This window comes from Penaeus monodon, chromosome 13 (genome assembly GCF_015228065.2).
Source record: "Penaeus monodon isolate SGIC_2016 chromosome 13, NSTDA_Pmon_1, whole genome shotgun sequence".
Taxonomy (NCBI): domain Eukaryota; kingdom Metazoa; phylum Arthropoda; class Malacostraca; order Decapoda; family Penaeidae; genus Penaeus; species Penaeus monodon.
In genome coordinates, this window is record NC_051398.1 from 45,363,412 (window position 1) to 45,383,411 (window position 20,000).

General features: G+C 41.0%; 1 protein-coding gene across 1 annotated transcript in view; it reads left to right on the top strand.

Annotated features, from left to right (window-relative positions):
* Positions 1–20,000, top strand: part of LOC119580364 (ribosomal protein S6 kinase delta-1-like) — a 21,738-nt gene that overhangs the window by 34 nt on the left and 1,704 nt on the right. Inside the window, exons 1-9 of the mRNA XM_037928471.1 lie at positions 1–88; positions 2,543–2,700; positions 3,142–3,253; positions 3,499–3,563; positions 3,881–4,773; positions 17,074–17,186; positions 17,609–17,758; positions 18,112–18,239; positions 18,348–20,000. The exon at positions 1–88 is cut by the window's left edge and continues 34 nt beyond it; the exon at positions 18,348–20,000 is cut by the window's right edge and continues 174 nt beyond it. Of these exons, the coding sequence (XP_037784399.1) occupies positions 1–88; positions 2,543–2,700; positions 3,142–3,253; positions 3,499–3,563; positions 3,881–4,773; positions 17,074–17,186; positions 17,609–17,758; positions 18,112–18,239; positions 18,348–20,000 (3,360 nt within the window). The remainder of the gene's footprint in view (positions 89–2,542; positions 2,701–3,141; positions 3,254–3,498; positions 3,564–3,880; positions 4,774–17,073; positions 17,187–17,608; positions 17,759–18,111; positions 18,240–18,347) is intronic.

The window sequence follows — 20,000 nt, forward strand, 5'->3', positions numbered from 1 at the left end:
CAAAACAGATCCCTGGGTCAGAGTTTTTGACGTTTCCGAGACCAAAAGGCACCCCAAGGGATACACGATCTACCAGGTCAAGTCAACGGTGAGTTTCAGTCCAGGAGTTCGTGAGGACGTTTAGAAAGGGGCGGATAAGTGTGTGTGAGTGAGTGATTTTGAGGTTTTAAGGCCCGAGGGGAGGGACTGAGAGATCTGACCCGATCAAGGCTGACCAGTATTTTTTTTTCTATACTATCGAATGTCTTACCATGGTGTTTGGTTTTTAGTTTAAAGCTTTTCGATGGATGAATATGTAATAATGCCAATTAGCCATCTTAAGTCCATTCCTTTAGAAAAAAATCATTTAAGACATGAAACGAGAGAGGTGGTTTGATTGTGTTAATACAGTACCCTTAATGAATATAGATCGAAAGTCATCTAACTTTCCAAATGACCTTATATAGACGTATGCACTCAGTGTATGCATCATATGTCTAGATCTTAGAATGCTGAACAAATGGCTCTCTAGTCCTATCCTTTCCATTTTGTCTGTTCAGTGTAGGTAGAATTGGAACAATATGTAGTTGGAAATAGTGGCAGAGTCAGGTAATAAAACCTATATGAAATTATTGAATGATACAAACCATGACAAAGTTCTTCCATGGCAATATGTGTGCAAATGCTTCCCAAGTGTGCTATATGTATAAGATCAGGGAAGATCGCCCAGTTTTTCAAAGTCACTCATCTTGTTTACATTGCAAGGATGAATTCTACACTGACTGCATAACTCATTACTGCGATATGCCAAGTAGTTCATGTATCACAGTTGGTAAAAGGATTTTTGGGTAATTATCAGTGTCTGCTTTTCCATATTTAAGCTTTTAACATGTCCTTTCTCTATTTCTTTTGTGGGTTTTAAGATTTGTTCATACAGTTCTGTACAATAATCTGCACATGCACAGTTTCATGACCAGGTCTTTTAATAGCACCAAGAGACTCCATCCTTGATGAGCACCAGTGAGAAATGTTTTGTTTTTAGTGTTACATCAATTCTGGGTTATTCTAAAGACTATACAGTGGCAAGGAAGAAGGCATATACATTAGTAAGCATCCCCATTTGATATCTGAGCTCATTAAGTTTCCCAAATGGCAAAAAGAGCAATTCAAAATTCAGATATTCAATGGAATGTAAAAAGATCAACATTCTTGCTGTATAAAGGTATGTCATTTTCACCAACTCATATTATTACAATCATTACTATATCATAGAGCATATAGCATAAAAAAAATGCTAGGCTAAGTACATATATTACCATGGGGTCCAGGGGGCAGAGCCCCCTGGCTAGGCATATATACTACCATAGGGGTAGTATATACCCTGGCTAGGGAATATATACCACAATGTTAGGTTAGGTTGGATGTTGGGTTAGGATGGTTTGTCTAACAACCATGGAGTTCCGGGGGTAGAGCCCCCTGGCTAGGGAAAGGCAAGGGGCTTTTGGTGGTGTTATGGCCATAGATTTAATTGAAAGATTGGTTAGATACCCATAGAGTAATTTGAAAGTTGGCACATCGGCCTTTAGGCTTTCAGAGATGGCAGGCGGGTCCATAGAGTTTCACATTGCGATTTTTATCATTTTTCATGGTTATTTTATTCTTTTCTGTATTCATTCTATTTTAGCCTGTTTTACCCCATAATTTTCCTGATATACTTCATACCCTCCCCTGCTATCAGGACTGTCAAATCAAGATTATCGATGGAGATGGTGATAATATCTCCTCAACAATTCATTTGCACAAGGAACAGCACCTAAAATCATTGAAAGCAACAGATTTCATGCAAAAAAAAAATCAAAATTGTTTTGAAAATATACCACTACCCTCTTATACATATTGACCAAATTTGTATTGGATGAAGTAGTAAGATAGTTGAAGGAGGTAAAAGGTTGATTATTTTACATCAACGATATATGTCTCTTCTTTCAATCCAGTGGATCCAGGTCTCTCACTTTATCACTTGGATGAAAATCTGGGTATTAGGCTTGTTTGAGTGGAGACATTCCTGGTGTATGGCATATTGGCCTGGCCCACAATCACACTCGCATGAAGTATAGAAACTACTTGCCTTCACTTGCAGAGCGATCTGTTGTTGATACATTTTGCAAAACAATAGTACAGTGAACACCACACTTTCCCATCAGAATTAGGTTTGTATGCATCTTTTATTAGATTTATGAATATTACAGAATGCTTGATAAATACAAGTTTCCTGTGTGACTGTATGTTTTGATGAATGAAGACTTTGGAGTTACTGCATACATATATTTACATATAATTTCATCAAAATGTGATTATTACTTTTTTTAGTATTGTTTTAAGATTATATAAATAAGCTGTATGCTTGGATCAAATTATGGTCCTGTTCCATATTGTAGTCTTATACAATGGGAGGTTGTGTATCTTTTTTTTTTTTTTTTTTTTTTTTTTTTTTTTTTTTTTTTTTTTTGAGTGTTTTAGATTAACAAACATGGTCTTACCTTTCCTTTTTCATTATTTCCAGGTATTCCTCAGAAGTAGCCCAGAAGCATCAACATCTGTCATAGTGTGGCGCAGATATTCAGAATTCAGACGACTGCATAAGGCTATAGCAGAGCTCCACCATAAACTCGGCCTCCCTGGTCAGCTTCCACCATTCCCAAGGGCGACCATTCTCAATAGGTAATTCACTGATTGTGAGAAGTATGGATTATTTTGTTTTGTTTCTGTAATAGCCTTTGATTGTAGATTGTTTGATATTTATTTTACTTGATTTATTTAGGTATGTTCACCCATGTAAAGATTTGTAGTGCTATGTATGTATGTGTGTATATATGTGGTATATTATTCTGTTTCTGCATAGAGGGTACTGCATATGTGTTTGTTATAATAATATTCATGTCTGCTGTCTTATCTCTTTCTTCTCTGATGCCCGTTAGAGCCAGAAAACTGGTTACCAAGTAAGTTTTTGAAAGGCTTGTCTGCTATACATGTTGCAGCTATCATTCACATGGTGTTTTCACTGCTGTAACCCCCTTTATTAATCAGTTACATATAAGAAACATCTTTACATTTTTCCCTACTCTCCACATGATATTAAGAGTGCTGTCTGCAATTACACAGGTTCGAAGCAGACGTGGTAGAAACAAGAAGACAGGCAGCTTTGAGTCTCCTAAAGTTCATTGGGCAGCACAACCCCCTCTTCACCTCTGAGGCCTTCACAAAGTTCTTCCAGGTGAGTGCTATGGAGTTTTGAATGTCTTTGTGGAGTTCTTCCTCCCATTTCTAGGGGGAAAATCATCCTCTTGGGTTTGGAATTCTGTAATTTGTGCATATGTAAGGTAAATAACCCACCATATCAAGTTGCTCACACAGTGAAATGATGATGTTCTCTATACATACTTCTGTTTGACTCTCCACATACTACAGAACAAGTCACAAATATAATCTGTGTGAATTCCATGATCATTAATGTTCCAGAATGAAGAAAGTAGTACACATAAATCACAAGTGGCCATCAGTACAAGAAAGGATTCCAAGGGAAGGTAATTAAAGATTAGAATTCTCTTAATAGTAAGATTAAGGACTGCATTTAGAATTCCTGCCGTCCAGACTTGCCAATGATAACTAACTTTGAATACTCTTTTATATAGAGAACCAAAATCACAGAAAATTAAAGATATTTGTAAACAATCACTTTGTGCATGTTAAAGAGCTCAAATTTCAGCAGTAGATAATCATAAAAAATGATAAAGAGGTAATGCCAAATAATTTTATATTAAATATATAGAGGAAACTAAATGATTAAATGTAAATGCTTTTAAATACTCTATTAACTGCATCTCTCTTTCAACTACATCAGATCAAAGGAATCAGAGGCTTTGGCTACTACTCTTGGCATACAAGGGTCCTCATCCTTATATTCCCAGTTGAGTGATGGAGAAGATGACTTCAGTCTGTGCTCTAGCTTGGACTCTCCATCAGTCACTAACTCTTTTCCCGATGCTCCTGTGTTTCCTGTCTTTGATGCTGCAACAAATAGGCTAAAAGAAAGTGCTCCACATAGTTCTCAGAGTGAGGCACCTACCCCTACTGCCACAAATGGTGTTGTCAAGAGAACGGACACAGAGGGAAGCCATGCTATTCAAAATCACAAAAATGTAGTGCCAAATAAACCAACTGAGGAAAGCCCAAGAGGAATTTCTGACCCTAGTTGGAATGCAGCCAGTGGGGAGGACAGTGTCTTTAGCTTTCCTAGTATGGGTAAGAGTGGAATGGAACACATACCTGGGCAGGGAGAACGACATCCATCTACCTCATCTCTGTCAAGCATATCTTCACAGCCTTTCTGTGTGTATGAGAATCCAGTACACAATTCCCCCAAGCAGCACCAGAAGCCCTATCCAGAGCTAGATGCACAGGAGGCCCATTGTGAGTATCCTGCAGATATATATCCTGCACCAAGAAAGGAAATGGGCCACTCACTGCCACCTCTAGATGTCACCAGAACTGTGAGCAATGCCTCAAGAAAGAATTCTGTACCACTCACTCCACTCACACCATTAACCAAAACAGTGACTCCGGTCATTCCAAAAGCCAAGATTCCAAGCCCAGAAGATGTTGCCAAAGCTCAGTATATATTTGTTGCAGCAGAGCAGATCTCACAGGCGCAGCAGTATGAACAGCAGAAAGACTATAAACAGGCCCTCAATATGTACAAAGAAGGTGTTGGAACACTTCTTCAGGGAGTACAAGGTTAGTATCGGTAGCTGACTAATTTAGTCAAAATTCACTTATTTAAGTACCAGATGTGGAAGTGAACTTCAAATGAGTCATATATTATCATGTTTATTTTGTTCTGTTTTATTTTTTATTTTTTAAGATATATTTCTTGCATAGCAGTAATAGCTGTGTCATCTTTCAAGGTACTGAGTTGCATAAACATGTTTGTCATATTTGTGCTAACAGAAAAAGACCAGTATTGTTTTCCCTTCTTTTGGTATTCCTACATGCTCTTATCCATATATCTTTTATTTCTCTTCAAGCAGTAATTCTTCAGTAACCTCATTCTTTCTTTGCAAACAAATACACAAGATTGAAAAACACAATACTTGTCATATTTTATCCTCTTTCACAAAGACAAAGAAAATCAACACCCGCAGTAAATGTTATCTGTTGTGATTTTGTCAGTCGTGACTTTCAACTCCACTTGTGATCTCACTGCTGTTTGCATGAATCACTAGAGGATGAGATGAGTAAATGTTTAATGTTGTGTTCCTTGTATTCCATAATGTCCAGAATGTTTTAAATTGAAAGTTAAACTGCCTGTCACTAACCTTTATATGCTTAGGCTGTTGTATGATGACCAACCAGGTATAGCAGTCAAAATGAAAGCAAAAATATGGAAAGAAAGAGGAGGGTAATACATTACTAATGAAGAACTTGCCTTATCCAGTATCTCTTTACTTTTCTCCTCCTTTCACTGAAATGTTTGCCTCTTTCTCATTGCTTTAATTTGCTTATTGGGCCAAATCTTATTACTTTAACTTTATAACCTAAAGATGGAGAGGAGAAAGTAAAGGTGGACTATGTTTTTTTTTTTGCAAGAGCTATTGCATGACTGTCATAATTTAAATGTTTGAAAACAGCAGTAACTAAGGTTGGACATATTATGTAGTAAGAGTTATTATGCAACTTGGTCTGTCCCTTTGGCATTCCTTAAAGGGTTAGTATGATTTTATTAGATTTCAGTGTGTTAAGAAACCATTACTTGGAATTTTGCTGAAAACAGTGAAGCTATGAAACTATGATAACAGTTTCTACAGACTACAAAACCTTTTTTTTTTTTTTTTTACCCTTTAATATAGACCATCTGTGGAAGATGTGAACATAGTAGAGCTGTAATGTAGTCTGAGTATTATATGAATAATATCCCTTTGCATAGACTAAATTATCTAGAAACAAACCTATTTTTTATTACTGACCGCTGGCCTTCAAAATCTACTTTTCTGATTGTCAAGAAAATACAAACGTGTTCGTATTCCTCTGTATGCTAACTTCAACTGTAGTAAACCCAGTTTCTATACCTGTCGTGCAGCTAATCCACCCGAGGGACAAGGAAAAAAAAGAGGTAAACTTATTGCCATCATTGTCACTGTTGACACCTAATTTGGCTTCCATGATTTTTTTTTTTCTTTTTTCTTTTTTTGCTTAGTAAGGTAGAGCTAGGTGGGTAGTTTGCTCATTATTCTTGTTGCATGAGGTTGAGCTTGTATAAGGAGATCCTGTCTTTGTTTGAGATGTTTTTGTTTGTTTTGATAATTGGTTCAATGATTTTTTTTTTTTTTTTTTTTTTTTTTTTCTCCTCCTTTCCTTTTCTATTTATACTTGGATTTGGATTTTATTTGAATGGTCATCTTTGTTTGCATAATTGTTTATTGTAATGTGTATTTTTATTTTTATTCCAATTATAAAGGTATAAGAGTTACAAGAGATAGAAAATTTTAATTTGAATATACTAACACAAAGTTAGATGTATTCTAAAATTGTATATTTGGAACATGATGAAAGAACTTTTTTTTTTTTTTTTCATTGTAGAAATTTGAAGATGACCATGTAAATAAGCAAACTTGTTATATATATTTCAAGAGTGATGAGGAAAGTTGGTGTAGCCGCCGCTGGTAAATCACATACTTCATATTATTCTGTATATCACTTATTCTGTAACACTACAATCGGAGAGGCTGTATCGTATAAAATTCATCTTCTGTGTCACAACCTCCTCGAGGAGGCCTAGTCGGTTGTGACCGCCGGGTCAACACATGGTCCATATCAACCATAAGAGCTGACCTGTCAGAACTTGTTTGTGTGAGGGGTCGTTCCCTAGGAAGTGATGGTGGCTCTTCATGTGATCGATGCTGGGAGATAGTGGGATCATGACCCAACTAATGTATAACATATGAAGTAGAATGTTACTTGACGTCGCAGCATATGTATGTTTAAAGGGTGAGGGCAGTTCGAGGAGAACCTCCGTGCCGTCAAGACGCCCATAGAATACTGGAATCACTGATATTCTGACTGTTCCCGCAATGCTTATGTATCTAATATTGTAGGAAGTTCTTTATCTTAATTCTAATATATGTTGTTATTAGTGGTTTTAGGTATGTATGCACGCATTCCTATAATCGATGTATTAAATTAACAGGTTTGACCGCTACCGAATAAACTTAACGGTGCTACGCAGTGGTATCAGTCACCCCACACCCAACACAAATCAAGGCGTCCTACGGCGGCCACAGTCAAACGCAAAGGGTGCAATTACCAACGACCAAACACGGAGTCGACAGTGAGGTACATCCCTGTCGGCGACGGACGGAAAAAGGGCAGCGCGCGGGGGCTGCTGAAAACCACCAGTCAAAAAAAAACTCTACGGAAACTACTCGCGCGATTTACGAGAATGTAAAACGGTTTGTAGTGTTCGTGCCCCACTTTTGGGTGTTCTTGCGTGCGTAACACTTCACTCTACAAAGGGAAAAATTGCGATATCGTGTGATGTGTTAGAATCAGTGTGCGGTGGTCATACAGTAAAATCCAGGGTGTTGGTTTATTAAGTTGTGTTTATTAAGGGAGTTAAACCCAGTGTTGTGTTTATTAAGAGTTAAAAAAACCACAGTGCAGTGTTGTGTTTATTAAGGAGTGAAAACCCACAGTGTTTGTTCGTTAAGGAGTTAAAAAAACCCACAGTGTTGTGTTCGTTAAGGAGTTGAAACCCACAGTGTTGTGTTCGTTAAGGAGTTGAAAACCACAGTGTTGTGTTTTATTAAGTGTCAAATAACCCGGGTGCTGCATTCTTGCAGAGTCAAATACCCTCGGTGCTGCATTCTTGCAGATTAAAAATACCCTCGGGCTGCATTCTTGCAGAGTCAATACCTCGGTGCTGCATTCTTGCAGAGTCAAATACCCTCGGTGCTGCATTCTTGCAGAGTCAATACCCTCGGTGCTGCATTCTTGCAGAGTCAATACCTGGGTGCTGCATTCTTGCAAAAGTCAAATACCCTCGGTGCTGCTTCTTCAGAGTCAAATACCCTCGGTGCGCATTCTTGCAGAGTCAAATACCCTCGGTGCGGCATTCCTGCAGAGTAAAAAACCCACGGTGCTGCATTCTTGCAGAGTTCATTGACTAAAAACAGGAAACCCACACGGTGTTGATCAGATGTCAGAGACACATCTCCCGCTGGAAATAGTCGGTGGACGCAAAAAAGGATGGAGGTAGAAATAGACACTGCTAAGACGATGTGGTGTGGTCAGACAAGGATATAAGAGATCTGAAAAATTGCGAACCTAATGTGGAAGAACAGGTGAAAAAACGACTCTCGCACCTCTTGGTCCTGGAATGTCAAAAGGGGAAGGGAAGCCCCCAGGTTTGCTCCATCATCAATTCTGGAAAGGGACTCCTCTTAGTCCAATGAGCAAATATGGGGGGAAGGAAAGTTCCCGAGCCTACCCATCGACAACCTGGCCAGCATGAACCTCACTCGGAAAGTCGCATAGCAGACCCTGTCATCCTATGGAGTGATGTTATGGAAGAATTAAAGGGACTCCGAGAGCCCTTTGCGAGGAAGGGAAGAAAAAGTGAAGAAACACCCCTTGCCCTTCCTGCTCCTGGAATGTCAAGAGGGAAGAAAGCCCCCAGGTCTACTCCATTATCAACTCTGGAGAAGGGATCCTCTTAGTCCAATGAGCAAAACGTAGGGGGAAGGAAAGTTCCCAAGTCTACCCCGTCATCAACTCTGCCCAGTTGAGCCCCCATTTCAGAAAGTCGTAGGGCGACTCTGTAATCCTATGGAGTGACGTTAGGGGGAAATTAAAAGGATCCGGAGAGACCTCGTGAGGAAAGAAAGCCATAAGGACTCTGCTTCAGAATCTTCGAGTGATGACGAGGGACAATAAAACCGGAAACCCAAGGCGACAAAAATACTTACATCAGAATCCCCAAGTGATGAGGACAGCTGCTCAGACACGACCCAGAATACTCGAGCATCGACAAAAAAACGGTGGAGATCTAAACGCTTCGAAAAAAACAGCACTACTGAACTTCAAGTTGATGATGTTTCCATATCACACGGCCAAAACGAAAACCTCGAAAATCCCAGAAGAACCCCCTCCCGCTCAAAACCATCCGATCAAGGTGCTGACAAAAAAACATTAGTGGAGGTAATACAAATGTTGCAAGAAAAACTCCCCAAGCTAAATGGAAGTAGCCCTGAGGAGTATTGGGCCTTCCGCAGTCGATTTGAGCAAGAAGTACTTCGCACCTCAATGCCCCACGGGTAAAACTGAACCGCTTATTTGATCTTGCGACACAAAGGTAAAAAGGTACTTTACTCACTGTATGGGGACTGCCAAAGAAGGAGGGCTTAAAGACACACTAAAAATCCTTGATACGAAATATGGAGATAAAAATTGTACATGAGTCGCATGAAGTAGAGCTAACAAGCGGGCCACGTGTGAGGGAAGGTGACCATGAGGTCATCCGGAGGTGTGCCTAAATCTGACGTCCCTATTCTTTTTGCAAAGAAAATTGGGAAGCTGAGCCATATTGACAACCCACATGGGGGTGAGAAGTCTGGTGGACAGAATGGACGATCGACTCCAATCCAAGTGGCATGCCATTTGGACTGGCAAAAGGCGATCGAAGATTCCTCGTTTGAAAAACGTAAAGAAATTCTTACAGAAGGAGATGGACGCCGCACTAGAGGCGTGCCCACAAACCCTCTGGCATTTTCCAAGACCCAGTTCCGTGATGCAAACGAGGCCGAGAAGTTAAGATCGTAGATACCTTTCCCAGACGAGCATTCACGTCCGTGCCAAAACAACAAACTGGGAGATGTAGGACTATTCAAAAAAAACTAATTTTTGAACCCTGGAAACGAGGTGATCAATGTCGTTTGTGTACAGAGCCCACCCCATTTTTATGTGCCCTGTATTCAAGTCACTCCCCTGGAGCATCGCAAAAATTAGTGACAGCTCAGAGGAGATGCTTCATATGCCTTAGGGAAAACCACCTATATAAGAATGTAAGGCGAAACCGTGCGACATTAATGGTTTGTGGAGGAAAGCATTCACGGTGGTTACATGATAACCAAAGTGCCCCCCAAAAATAATGGTGAAAACGAAAGACTGGGACAGACTTTTTGAAGCTACAGCCTCACAACAACAATGACAAGAAACCATTTACGGAGGACACCGACGGCACAGAGGGGAGCTGTAAGGGTGAAGTGGCCCTCCCCATCGTTCAAGTGATATTAAAAGCCGCTGAAGACAACGATGGTCCAAACCTAATGACATGTCCCTTTGCTGGACTCCGGTAGTTCCCGCTCTTTCTGTTCCACCCAAGTAGTAGAAATGCTTGGGCCCAAAGGAGAGAAGAGAGGAAACGGTGATTACTACACTGACACGGGAAACTTACCATGACGCCAAACGGGTTTTGATCTCAGGGTCAAGGGACTGTCCACAGGAAAGAATACACTATGCGATCCGTCAGGTGATCGCCTCGACTCCTTCCCTGAAGGTCTGATCAACGTAAAGCGACCCAATTGAACACCGCTCGCTGGCCACACCTACGAGACCTGGTTCCTACACAGGAAAATCCACCAGACTGCAGTTCGAGTTATGATCGGACAGGAGCTCCCTCAGCGCTTAAATCCCCTCTGGAGGTCAGAAGGGGAAGAGGAGGAGAACCCTTTCCTGTTAGGACAAAATTAGGATGGGTGGTTAATGGTCCAGTGAGCAGATCACTGGGAGCAACAAATTTTGGAACCTACATAAGTGAAGTGCCCTGTACCACAGCACGAGCACCATGTTTGGTGATCAGCTAAAAAGATTTTGGGACCCTCGGAGAGGAGCACCCCAGACGAAAAGGGAAGACCCAATGGGGGACTATCAAGTCCTACATCTGTGGGACAAAGAGGGAACCATGGTTGATGGACATCATAATTCCCAATTCCCTTTAAGGAACTGAGCCCCAACTTCCAGACAATTGGATAATGGTGAAAAGACGACTTGCCGGCCAAAAAAACACGTCTTCAAAGGGATGAACCCTGAGGCTAAATATGTAGCAGAAATGGAGAAGTTACTCCAAGAAGGACATGCTGAGCAAGCAAAGGGAGTAGGACCGCCAGGGAAGACATGTACCTACCACACCCCCCGGGTATTAAATCCTAACAAACCTGAGAAATACGCATAGTGTTCGACTGTGCTGCTTCCTTTAAAGGCACCACCCTAAATAAACAGGTCATGCAAGGCCGGACCTGATGAATGACCTTTCTGGGCATACTGCTCCGGTTTTTGAGAAAAAAGAGTTGCGTAGCTGCTGATATCAAGGCTATGTTTCACCCGGTAAAAGGGCACCCCAAGGGCCGTGATGTTCTAAGGTTCTTGTGGTGGCCAAGGGGGGTTTCTCTGCGAGGCCGAAGGTGTATCGCATGACTGTGCACTTATTTGGAGGGGTTTGGAGCCCCGCATGTGCGTCATTTGCTCTCCTAAGGACACTATCTAAAATCAAATTTGCAATGTAAAAAGAACTTCTATGTAGATTGACCTCTTGATGTCTGTCGAGAATGAAGCAACGGCCATTCACCAGGCAAAGCATTGAAAGGACCACCTAAAACACAGTGGCTTTCACTTAACTAAGTGGATGTCAAACTCAAAAAGGTTATTACCGCGATCCCACAGGAGGACAGGAGTCCTCCTGTTAAAAATATTGATCTGACAAAACAGGACCTACCAACTGACAGAGCTTGGAGTCCTGTGGAGCCTGGAAGTGATGTGCTTCAGATCAGAGTACTGTACCGAACAAACCGATCTCAAAAAGAGGTATTGCTAAGCGTCATGGGTCAGTATATGACCCGCTCGGCTTGTTAGCCCCATTCACGGTGAGAGCAAAGATGATCTACCAAGAAAAAGTGAGACGTCAACGAGGATGGGATGAAGGCTTAGCTCACAGAATTTCCGTAAAATGGAATGCATGGCTCAGTGAACAAGGGAATTGGAAGGCTTCTGTGTCACAGGTGCATAGTGCCTATGAATCTTTGGAAAAATCGGCAGTGTGCAGCTACATCATTTCTGTGTGCATCCCAAAGGCGTTTGCAGCCGCTTCTTACTTGAGGATACAAGATGTGTCGGGCATCACTCACTGTGCTCTCATGTTGGCAAGAAAAAGACTGGCTCCAATAAAGACAACCACCATCCCCGACTGGAGTTGTCAGCAGCAGTCCTGGCAGCCACATCAGATGCAAAATTGCGGAAGGAGCTCTCTTTTCCTATTGATGACTCCGTGTTCTGGACTGATAGTACTATTGTTCTGCAGTACATCAAAAACACCCCCGTCGATTCCACACATTCGTTTCGAATCGAGTGGGGATTATACACAAAAATTCATCTCCCCCAAAAGTGGAGACATGTAAGATCAGGGCTCAACCAGCTGATCCTGCTTCCAGAGGTCTATCAGCTATAGAGTTAATGCAAAGAAAGGGTGGAAGGAAAGGGGGAGAATTTCTCCTCTTACCCAAACCTCCTGGCCTCTTCCACCAGAACTTCCTGGGATTTCAAATGATGATCCTGAAGTTAAGAATATGACAATAAACATTGCAGCTGGCGCAATTAAGTCGCACCTGTGGACCCACTGTTTGAGCGATATTCCTCGTGGGATAAGCTGCAGCGAATTGTAGCATGGCTACGTAGATTCTGTTCAGCATGCAGAAAAAAGTGTTCACCCCCAGGACTCTAACCTCAGCGTTATGGAGATCCAAGCGGCGAGGATGGGGTTTTCATCAGAACAAGTGCAAATGACCTCTTTCTGAAGAGTTGGACATATTGAAGAGAGAAAAAATTTGAAGGCAAGCCGCCTTTATCGTTTGGAACCCCACTTGGATGACCAGGCATGTTACGTGTAGGTGGACGGAGAGTCGATGAATATGTCGACCGAATTCTAAAAGGCCACTGATCTTACCGAAAGATCATCCTGTAACCCCCTTAATAGTTCAAGACATTCATGTTTCCATGCGAGGGACTCTGGCAGAGAACACACCTTAGCAGAATTACGGAGGAAATATTGGATAGTGGCGGGTAGCCTTTATCGACCGAATACTACGTAAAATGTTTCACCTGCCGGAGAGTAAATAGCAAACCCCTGACTCAGAGGCAAGGAGATTTACCTGTCGAACGAGTTACACCGTGGCACCCCCCTTTCTACCACACTGAGTGGATTGTTTTGGCCCATTTCATGTAGTATGTAAAAGACACACAGAGAAGCGATTTGGTTGTGTCTTACATGCTTCAGCACCAGGGCTGTCCATATTGAACCCTTGAAGTCTCTAGATGCTAGCACCTTTCTCTCAAACGCACTTATGTGCTTATAGCCCGTAGAGGAAACCCCCATGAAGATCTACTCTGATAGAGGAACAAACTTCTTGAGGGGTGAAAAGGAGCTCCGAGCAAAAGTCTGCCTGGTCTAAGAACAAATCCTTGATGACACATGTAAACAGAGGGCATTGAGTGGGTTTTTCCAACCCCCCGCAGCATCCCACATGGGAGGGTTGGTGGGACGGCAGATCGAACCATACGGAAGATTCTCTCTTCGATCATAGCATCGAGAATAGATGATGATCGACTACGAACCTTATTTTGTGAAGTAGAAGCCACAATGAACAGCCGCCCTATTACCGCGATCCCGGGCGATGTCACAGAACCAGAAGCTTTGACCCCTAACCATGCCCGAGGATGAGTGTAGGGGATGGTATCCCGGTGCAGACAGATGACAATGCTTCACTTGACAACACATATGGCGAGCCTGGATCCCTGCAAAGTCCCAGCAGATAGGTTCTGGGGGAAGATGGGAAAGCTGAAAACCTGAACACAAATTTAGATGAGACAGAAACAATTGAGCCATCCAGAAATCTTCAAGAAGAGCCTTGTCCTCATTGTCGAACAACATACTCCCAGGGAAACATGGAGGCTAGGGAGGGTGACGGAGGGTATAGCCGGTGAAGAGGCCTCGTGAGAAAGGCAAAAGTCCGGACTAGTTTTTGGAGTCCTCGTCAGACCCATAGTGAAGTTTTGCCTCTTAAGCATCATTATCCTAACCGGGTTATTTGGTGCTCCACATGGAGCAAAGGGGGAGTGTAGCCGCCCGCTGGTAAATCACATACTCATATTTTCTGATATCACTTATTCTGTAACAAATACAACGGAGAGGCTGTATCGTATAAAATTCATCTTCTGTGTCACAACCTCCTCGAGGAGGCCTAGTCGGTTGTGACCGCCGGGTCAACACATGGTCCATATCAACCATAAGAGCTGACCTGTCAGAACTTGTTTGTGTGAGGGGTCGTTCCCTAGGAAGTGATGGTGGCTCTTCATGTGATCGATGCTGGGAGATAGTGGGATCATGACCCAACTAATGTATAACATATGAAGTAGAATGTTACTTGACGTCGCAGCATATGTATGTTTAAAGGGTGAGGGCAGTTCGAGGAGAACCTCCGTGCCGTCAAGACGCCATAAAACGGAATCACTGATATTCTGACTGTTCCCGCAATGCGTATGTATCTAATATTGTAGGAAGTTCTTTATCTTATATTCTAATATATGTTGTTATTAGTGGTTTTATGTATTGTATGCACGCATTCCTATAATCGATGTATTAATTAACAGGTTTGACCGCTACCGAATAAATCTTAAGCGAGTGCTACGCAGTGGTATCAGTCACCCCACACCCAACGACAAATCATAGGCGTCCTACGGCGGCCACAGTTGGATATGAAAACTTAAAAAAATATTTTTTAGATATGATTTATTCAACACCATGCACAGTCTGTAACCAGGTTCTGTGCGTGCATTTTTACTGTGTGAATGTGTAGTGAATATATATGTGTGTGTGTGTGTGTGTGTGTGTGTGTGTGTGTGTGTGTGTGTGTGTGTGTGTGTGTGTGTGTGTCTACTATGACATTTTTGGTGTGGTAAGTGTGGCTTGCACTCTTTTTAATGTACCCTTGCATGAGATCTTGTGTGCAGGATCACAAATTTAATTCTTGCATGTGTAGTTTAAATATGTTATCTACTTATTTAGACACTGATGCTCATTCTCATACAAAGTAATTAATTTCACTTGCCTGTTGACTTTTATTTTGCACACCACTTTTTATACTGTTCTTTATTTTATTTGGTATTTCTCATGTGGAATCAAGTCACCTACTTGACTACACAGACAATATTTGTTATAAATTGGACTGTCAAGCTGTTGGGTCCTTCCGGCAAGCAGTCAGCCGGACACTCTTATCCTACTTCTGGTCATTCTTTGAACATGCATACACATACACTCATGCACACAAATACAAGCACACACATGCAAAAACACTTCATGCAAAAACACACACGCAAATACACACGCAAACACACACACGCAAACATACAGGCGCAAACATACAGGCGCAAACACACAAGCGCAAACACACACACGCAAGCACGCACATGCATGCACGCACGCACGCACGCGTGCACGCACACACACACACACACACACACACACACACACACACACACACACACACACACACACACACACACACACACACACACACACACACAACACACACACACACACACACACACACACACAACACACACACACACACACACACACACACCCACACGCAAACACATACACATAAAAAAAAAAAAGAGGCAGTAAGGATATCAGAAAGTTCAGTTTTCCAAACAGACCCAAATGAAACATGGAATATTCTTCCAAAAAATGTGCATCAATTTAAAAAGTTATATGACAATTTAAATAACAAAGAGGATCATCTGATTTTAGCTCCAGGGAAGAACACACAAACACAAACAAACACACTGATGGTTATATATATATATATATGTATATATATATATATATATATATATATATATATATATATATATATATATGTGTGTGTGTGTGTGTGTGTGTGTGTGTGTGTGTGTGTGTGTGTGTGTGTGTGTGTGTGTGTGTGTGTGTGTGTGTGTGTGTGTGTGTGTGTGTTTTTATATACAATGTACATAAAGAAAAATTAGGATAACAAGAGCTTTAACCCATGGAGAGGCAGTAATTCATTTTGATCCATCCCTGTAGTTTGAAAAGGGCATTATGTAGTGAGGAAGAATAAAAGAAGGAAAAACAGAAGTGTTGCCTTACAGTCCATGGGTTAAACATACCTTGTGTGGCTATGCACTTCCATCTGTTTGTAGAGTGGGGTAAGGTCAAAATTTTCTTCAAAATCATAGTGTATGAGAAGGTAAAATAAAGTATTTTTTTTCTGGTTTGTAGTTCATTTCTTAGTGTGGTTACTTTATTTACCATCATTTTTTGACAACCTTTTATCAAAATTTGTTGTTTTTTTGTCTCCATTTGTTGCTGGTCATGAGTATGACATTTATTTTTTGAAAGGTTGGAAGTATAATAGAAAAAATGAGTAAATAGATAGATTAGCTAGGTGGGTAGACAGATAGTGAGTTAGATTGATAGGTAGAATTGAATAGTCAAGTTGCCAGAATGTGGAAAAGTTGTTCATGATGAAGCAAGTGATTTGCATGTGTCTTTAAGATATTTACCATAGTTGATCTTTTCATCCGTGTTTATGTAGGGAAAGCAAATGTATTCAGTTGTGTTTTCACAAGGTAGTCTGAATTTCTATAATATTCTGAAGTGATTTAACTGGAGTAAGTACTTTTGAACTAGTAATCTGAAATGTGATGATAGAATGATTATTGTTTTTTTTTTTTTTTGTTGTTTTTGTTGTTGTAGTTTTCTGATTTCTGATTTTTAGGCTGATTCAACAATGATTTTTGGCACTTTGAACTGAAAGTGCATAGTCAGTGAATATTAGATATAATACTGGAGAGAACAGTGTAAAAGAGAGAATAAGAATATCAGGAGCATTGAGAGAAAGAAACTATATTCCAGTTCCAGAATATTGTTATTTAGGGGGGGAAAAATATAAATAAATCCTAATTTTGCAGAAGATGGAGATGGAAACAGAAGGGAAGCTGTGCGAAGGAAAACGGCCCAGTACCTTCAGCGGGCAGAGCAGCTGATGGCCAGACTGACTCGGAAAGACAAGAAAAAGGGACGGGTATGTTACGTACGGGTGTTTTATTTTTTGGATGTGCATGTTTTTTACTTTGTTTAAGAATGTAAAGAAAGGTTCCACTTCTATAGTTTTTTCTTCTTTCATTATGTAAAGAAAACTCTTATCTTTTTTTTTTCTTCTTCTTTCATAACATAAGGAAAGTCCCCCATCTCTTTTTTTTTCTTCTTCTTCTTCTTCTTCTTCTTCTTCTTCTTTCATACTTGAAACACTTGGGGTTATCTCTCTCTGGTCATGAAGAAAATTTTCTTCTTAGGGGAGACACTTGAAAGCATTTTCGTTATTATTGATATCATTGCTCTTATTATTGATAATATTATTCATGCCATCATGCTTATTACTGATATTATTAGTAGTAGTATATTTATCATTGTTATTATTCATTATTGTCAACTACTATTCTCCAGGGACAAGACCCTCCTGCAGAGCTCAATAACAGTGGTGAAGCAGGTCTCAAATGCCAAGCAACGGAACTGTGGCGATACAGAGTGGCTGGCTCAGCAGGATCCATTATCATTGCCACAGACACTACTAATGGAGACACTGTGGCAATAAAGGTAAGGTTGTTTATTCATGTCTTAAGGAGCGAATCCTGTGTCTGTTTAGTATTTACTTATGAGACTATGAATAAAACCCTACTTAGTTGAACATACAATTTTTGAACCCTTTTTCCTCGTCATTTGAGGTACAAGTGACAGTGGAAATGGATATTGGCGCAAGTAACATGAGAAATAGCTCGCTTAATTAATTAATTAATTAATTATGCCATTAGACCCTCATCCCAAGTTTCATTATGACTGGATTCTGATTAGTTGTTACTGGGAGTCATCGGTCTTGACGGACCAAGAGAGAAACTGGTTTTCCCTATAGATCCAAGTTCCTGATTTTGAATAGTTTATGATACTTGCAGGTCCTTGTGAAGAGTGGGGTTGGAAGTGGAATGAAGACTGTTGTACCACAGAACATTGCTTTTATGGTGCCAATTATCCGATATCATGAGACTGAAGGTGCTATATATCTCGTGCTGAAGTTCATCAGGTAAGGAGTTTGTTCACTCTCTCATGTAGATTGTCATGGGTATAGAAATAAATGCTATCCATATGTGATGCCTTGGATCTTACTGAAAGAAATTTCTTTGGTCAACAGTGGTGGAAAGTTGTGGAGTCACATAAGAAATTACGTCATGGATGAATACCCAAAAGTAAGCACAGCCTTTAATACCACAAGCAGTGCATATACAGGCCGGCGCTTATTGACTGAGACATCTGAATGCGATGGTTATGTCAGTGAAGCTCTATCCTTGTGTGAAACTTCATCTACAGCTTCCCATGTACCCCCTGTACCCTCTCCAAACTTGTCCTGCAATCAAGGAACACCGTCCACCAACAACTTCCTCACCGTCCCAGACTTCAATTCTTTTGGTGGGAGCTCTGACTGCTCCGAAGCTTCCTCCTCATGCCTTCCTGACAGCTACCTTCAGATTTTCTCAGAATACACCCATAGCCTCCCGTCCTCTACGTCTATGGTCATCCCTCCAGTAGGACACACAACAAATACCATCCCGCGCACGGTGCACAAGTCGAGTAGTGCCGGGGCTATAGTGCAAGCTTCAGGATATGCAGGCGATGTTGTAGCAGTGAGTGAGAGAGCCCTAGCCAACAACCAGGCACTGAAAAGCAAGGAACAGCCTTTACCCCATAGTTTGGAACAGAGGAATAAAGTGGATGTCCCAAATGGGGAGGACAACAGGAGCATTGGAAGTGATACCCTTTCAGGAGTGAGTGAAGATTTTAGTTGCTCAATATCTGTGAATGATGTGAACCTCCAACCAGATCCTTTGCCACTGCTGGAGGTAAAAGTGACAGATGATTACAAGGAAAGTAATGATGATATTCTCGATGGAGGTGAAAAATCTCAACAAGACGGCTATTCAAGTAGCATTAATGGACGTTCTAGTAATGAGGTTTTTGTGAGTTGCTCAGATGGAACTGGTGTAGAACAAGACACTGATGGAAATGAACTGTATGTGAGCCAGTCAGTAAAGAATGGAAATGATTTATTACCAGTAGATTCAGTGGTTGCAAAGTCAGCAGTATCATCAGACAACCAGTTGCAAGTGGAGGAAGAAAGGGAAGATATCAGTATTACTGACACATCTTTCAATAGTATAACACTCCCCTCATTTTCTTGGACGAAGAGGGAAGATTCTGAACTAGCATCATTGGATATTGAAGACCTTATTAGAAACTCCAAACAGTTGCTGCAAAATGTTGATCACACTTTGCAACAGAGCAAAAATCAGAGTATTGCAACATTCAATGATTCCGATGATAGCACCTCTGTAGAACATTCAGAGCTTCCATTCGACAGTGTGAGTACAGGGTTAGATCTGCCCCAAAATGGCAAGAGTTGTGTCCCAAGAGGTGAAATTGAGACCAAAAGTGTTGAGTATAATTCATATGCCACACCTGTACAAGACTCCGCACAGCTTCAAAGCCAGTCAGAACACAGACCACATAATGTAGACAAAGGTAGTAAGCCAGAAGTTGGAGAAAGTTCTGTTAGTCTGATGAGTGAAAATGGGTTTGCAGCAAGTTGTGACAAAAGGAATGCAAGTAATGTAGATGAAGTTGATAGATCTGTGGACAATGTGAAATCTCAACCTATCCAAGTATGTTCTGGACTTAGTAGTAATAGCATTATTGTAAAGCAGTCATTGGACAATGGAAACATTCATTCTCAGTCAGGCCAAGAGGACATAGGTCTAGACAGTACAAAGAGCCTGGAAGAAAATTTATT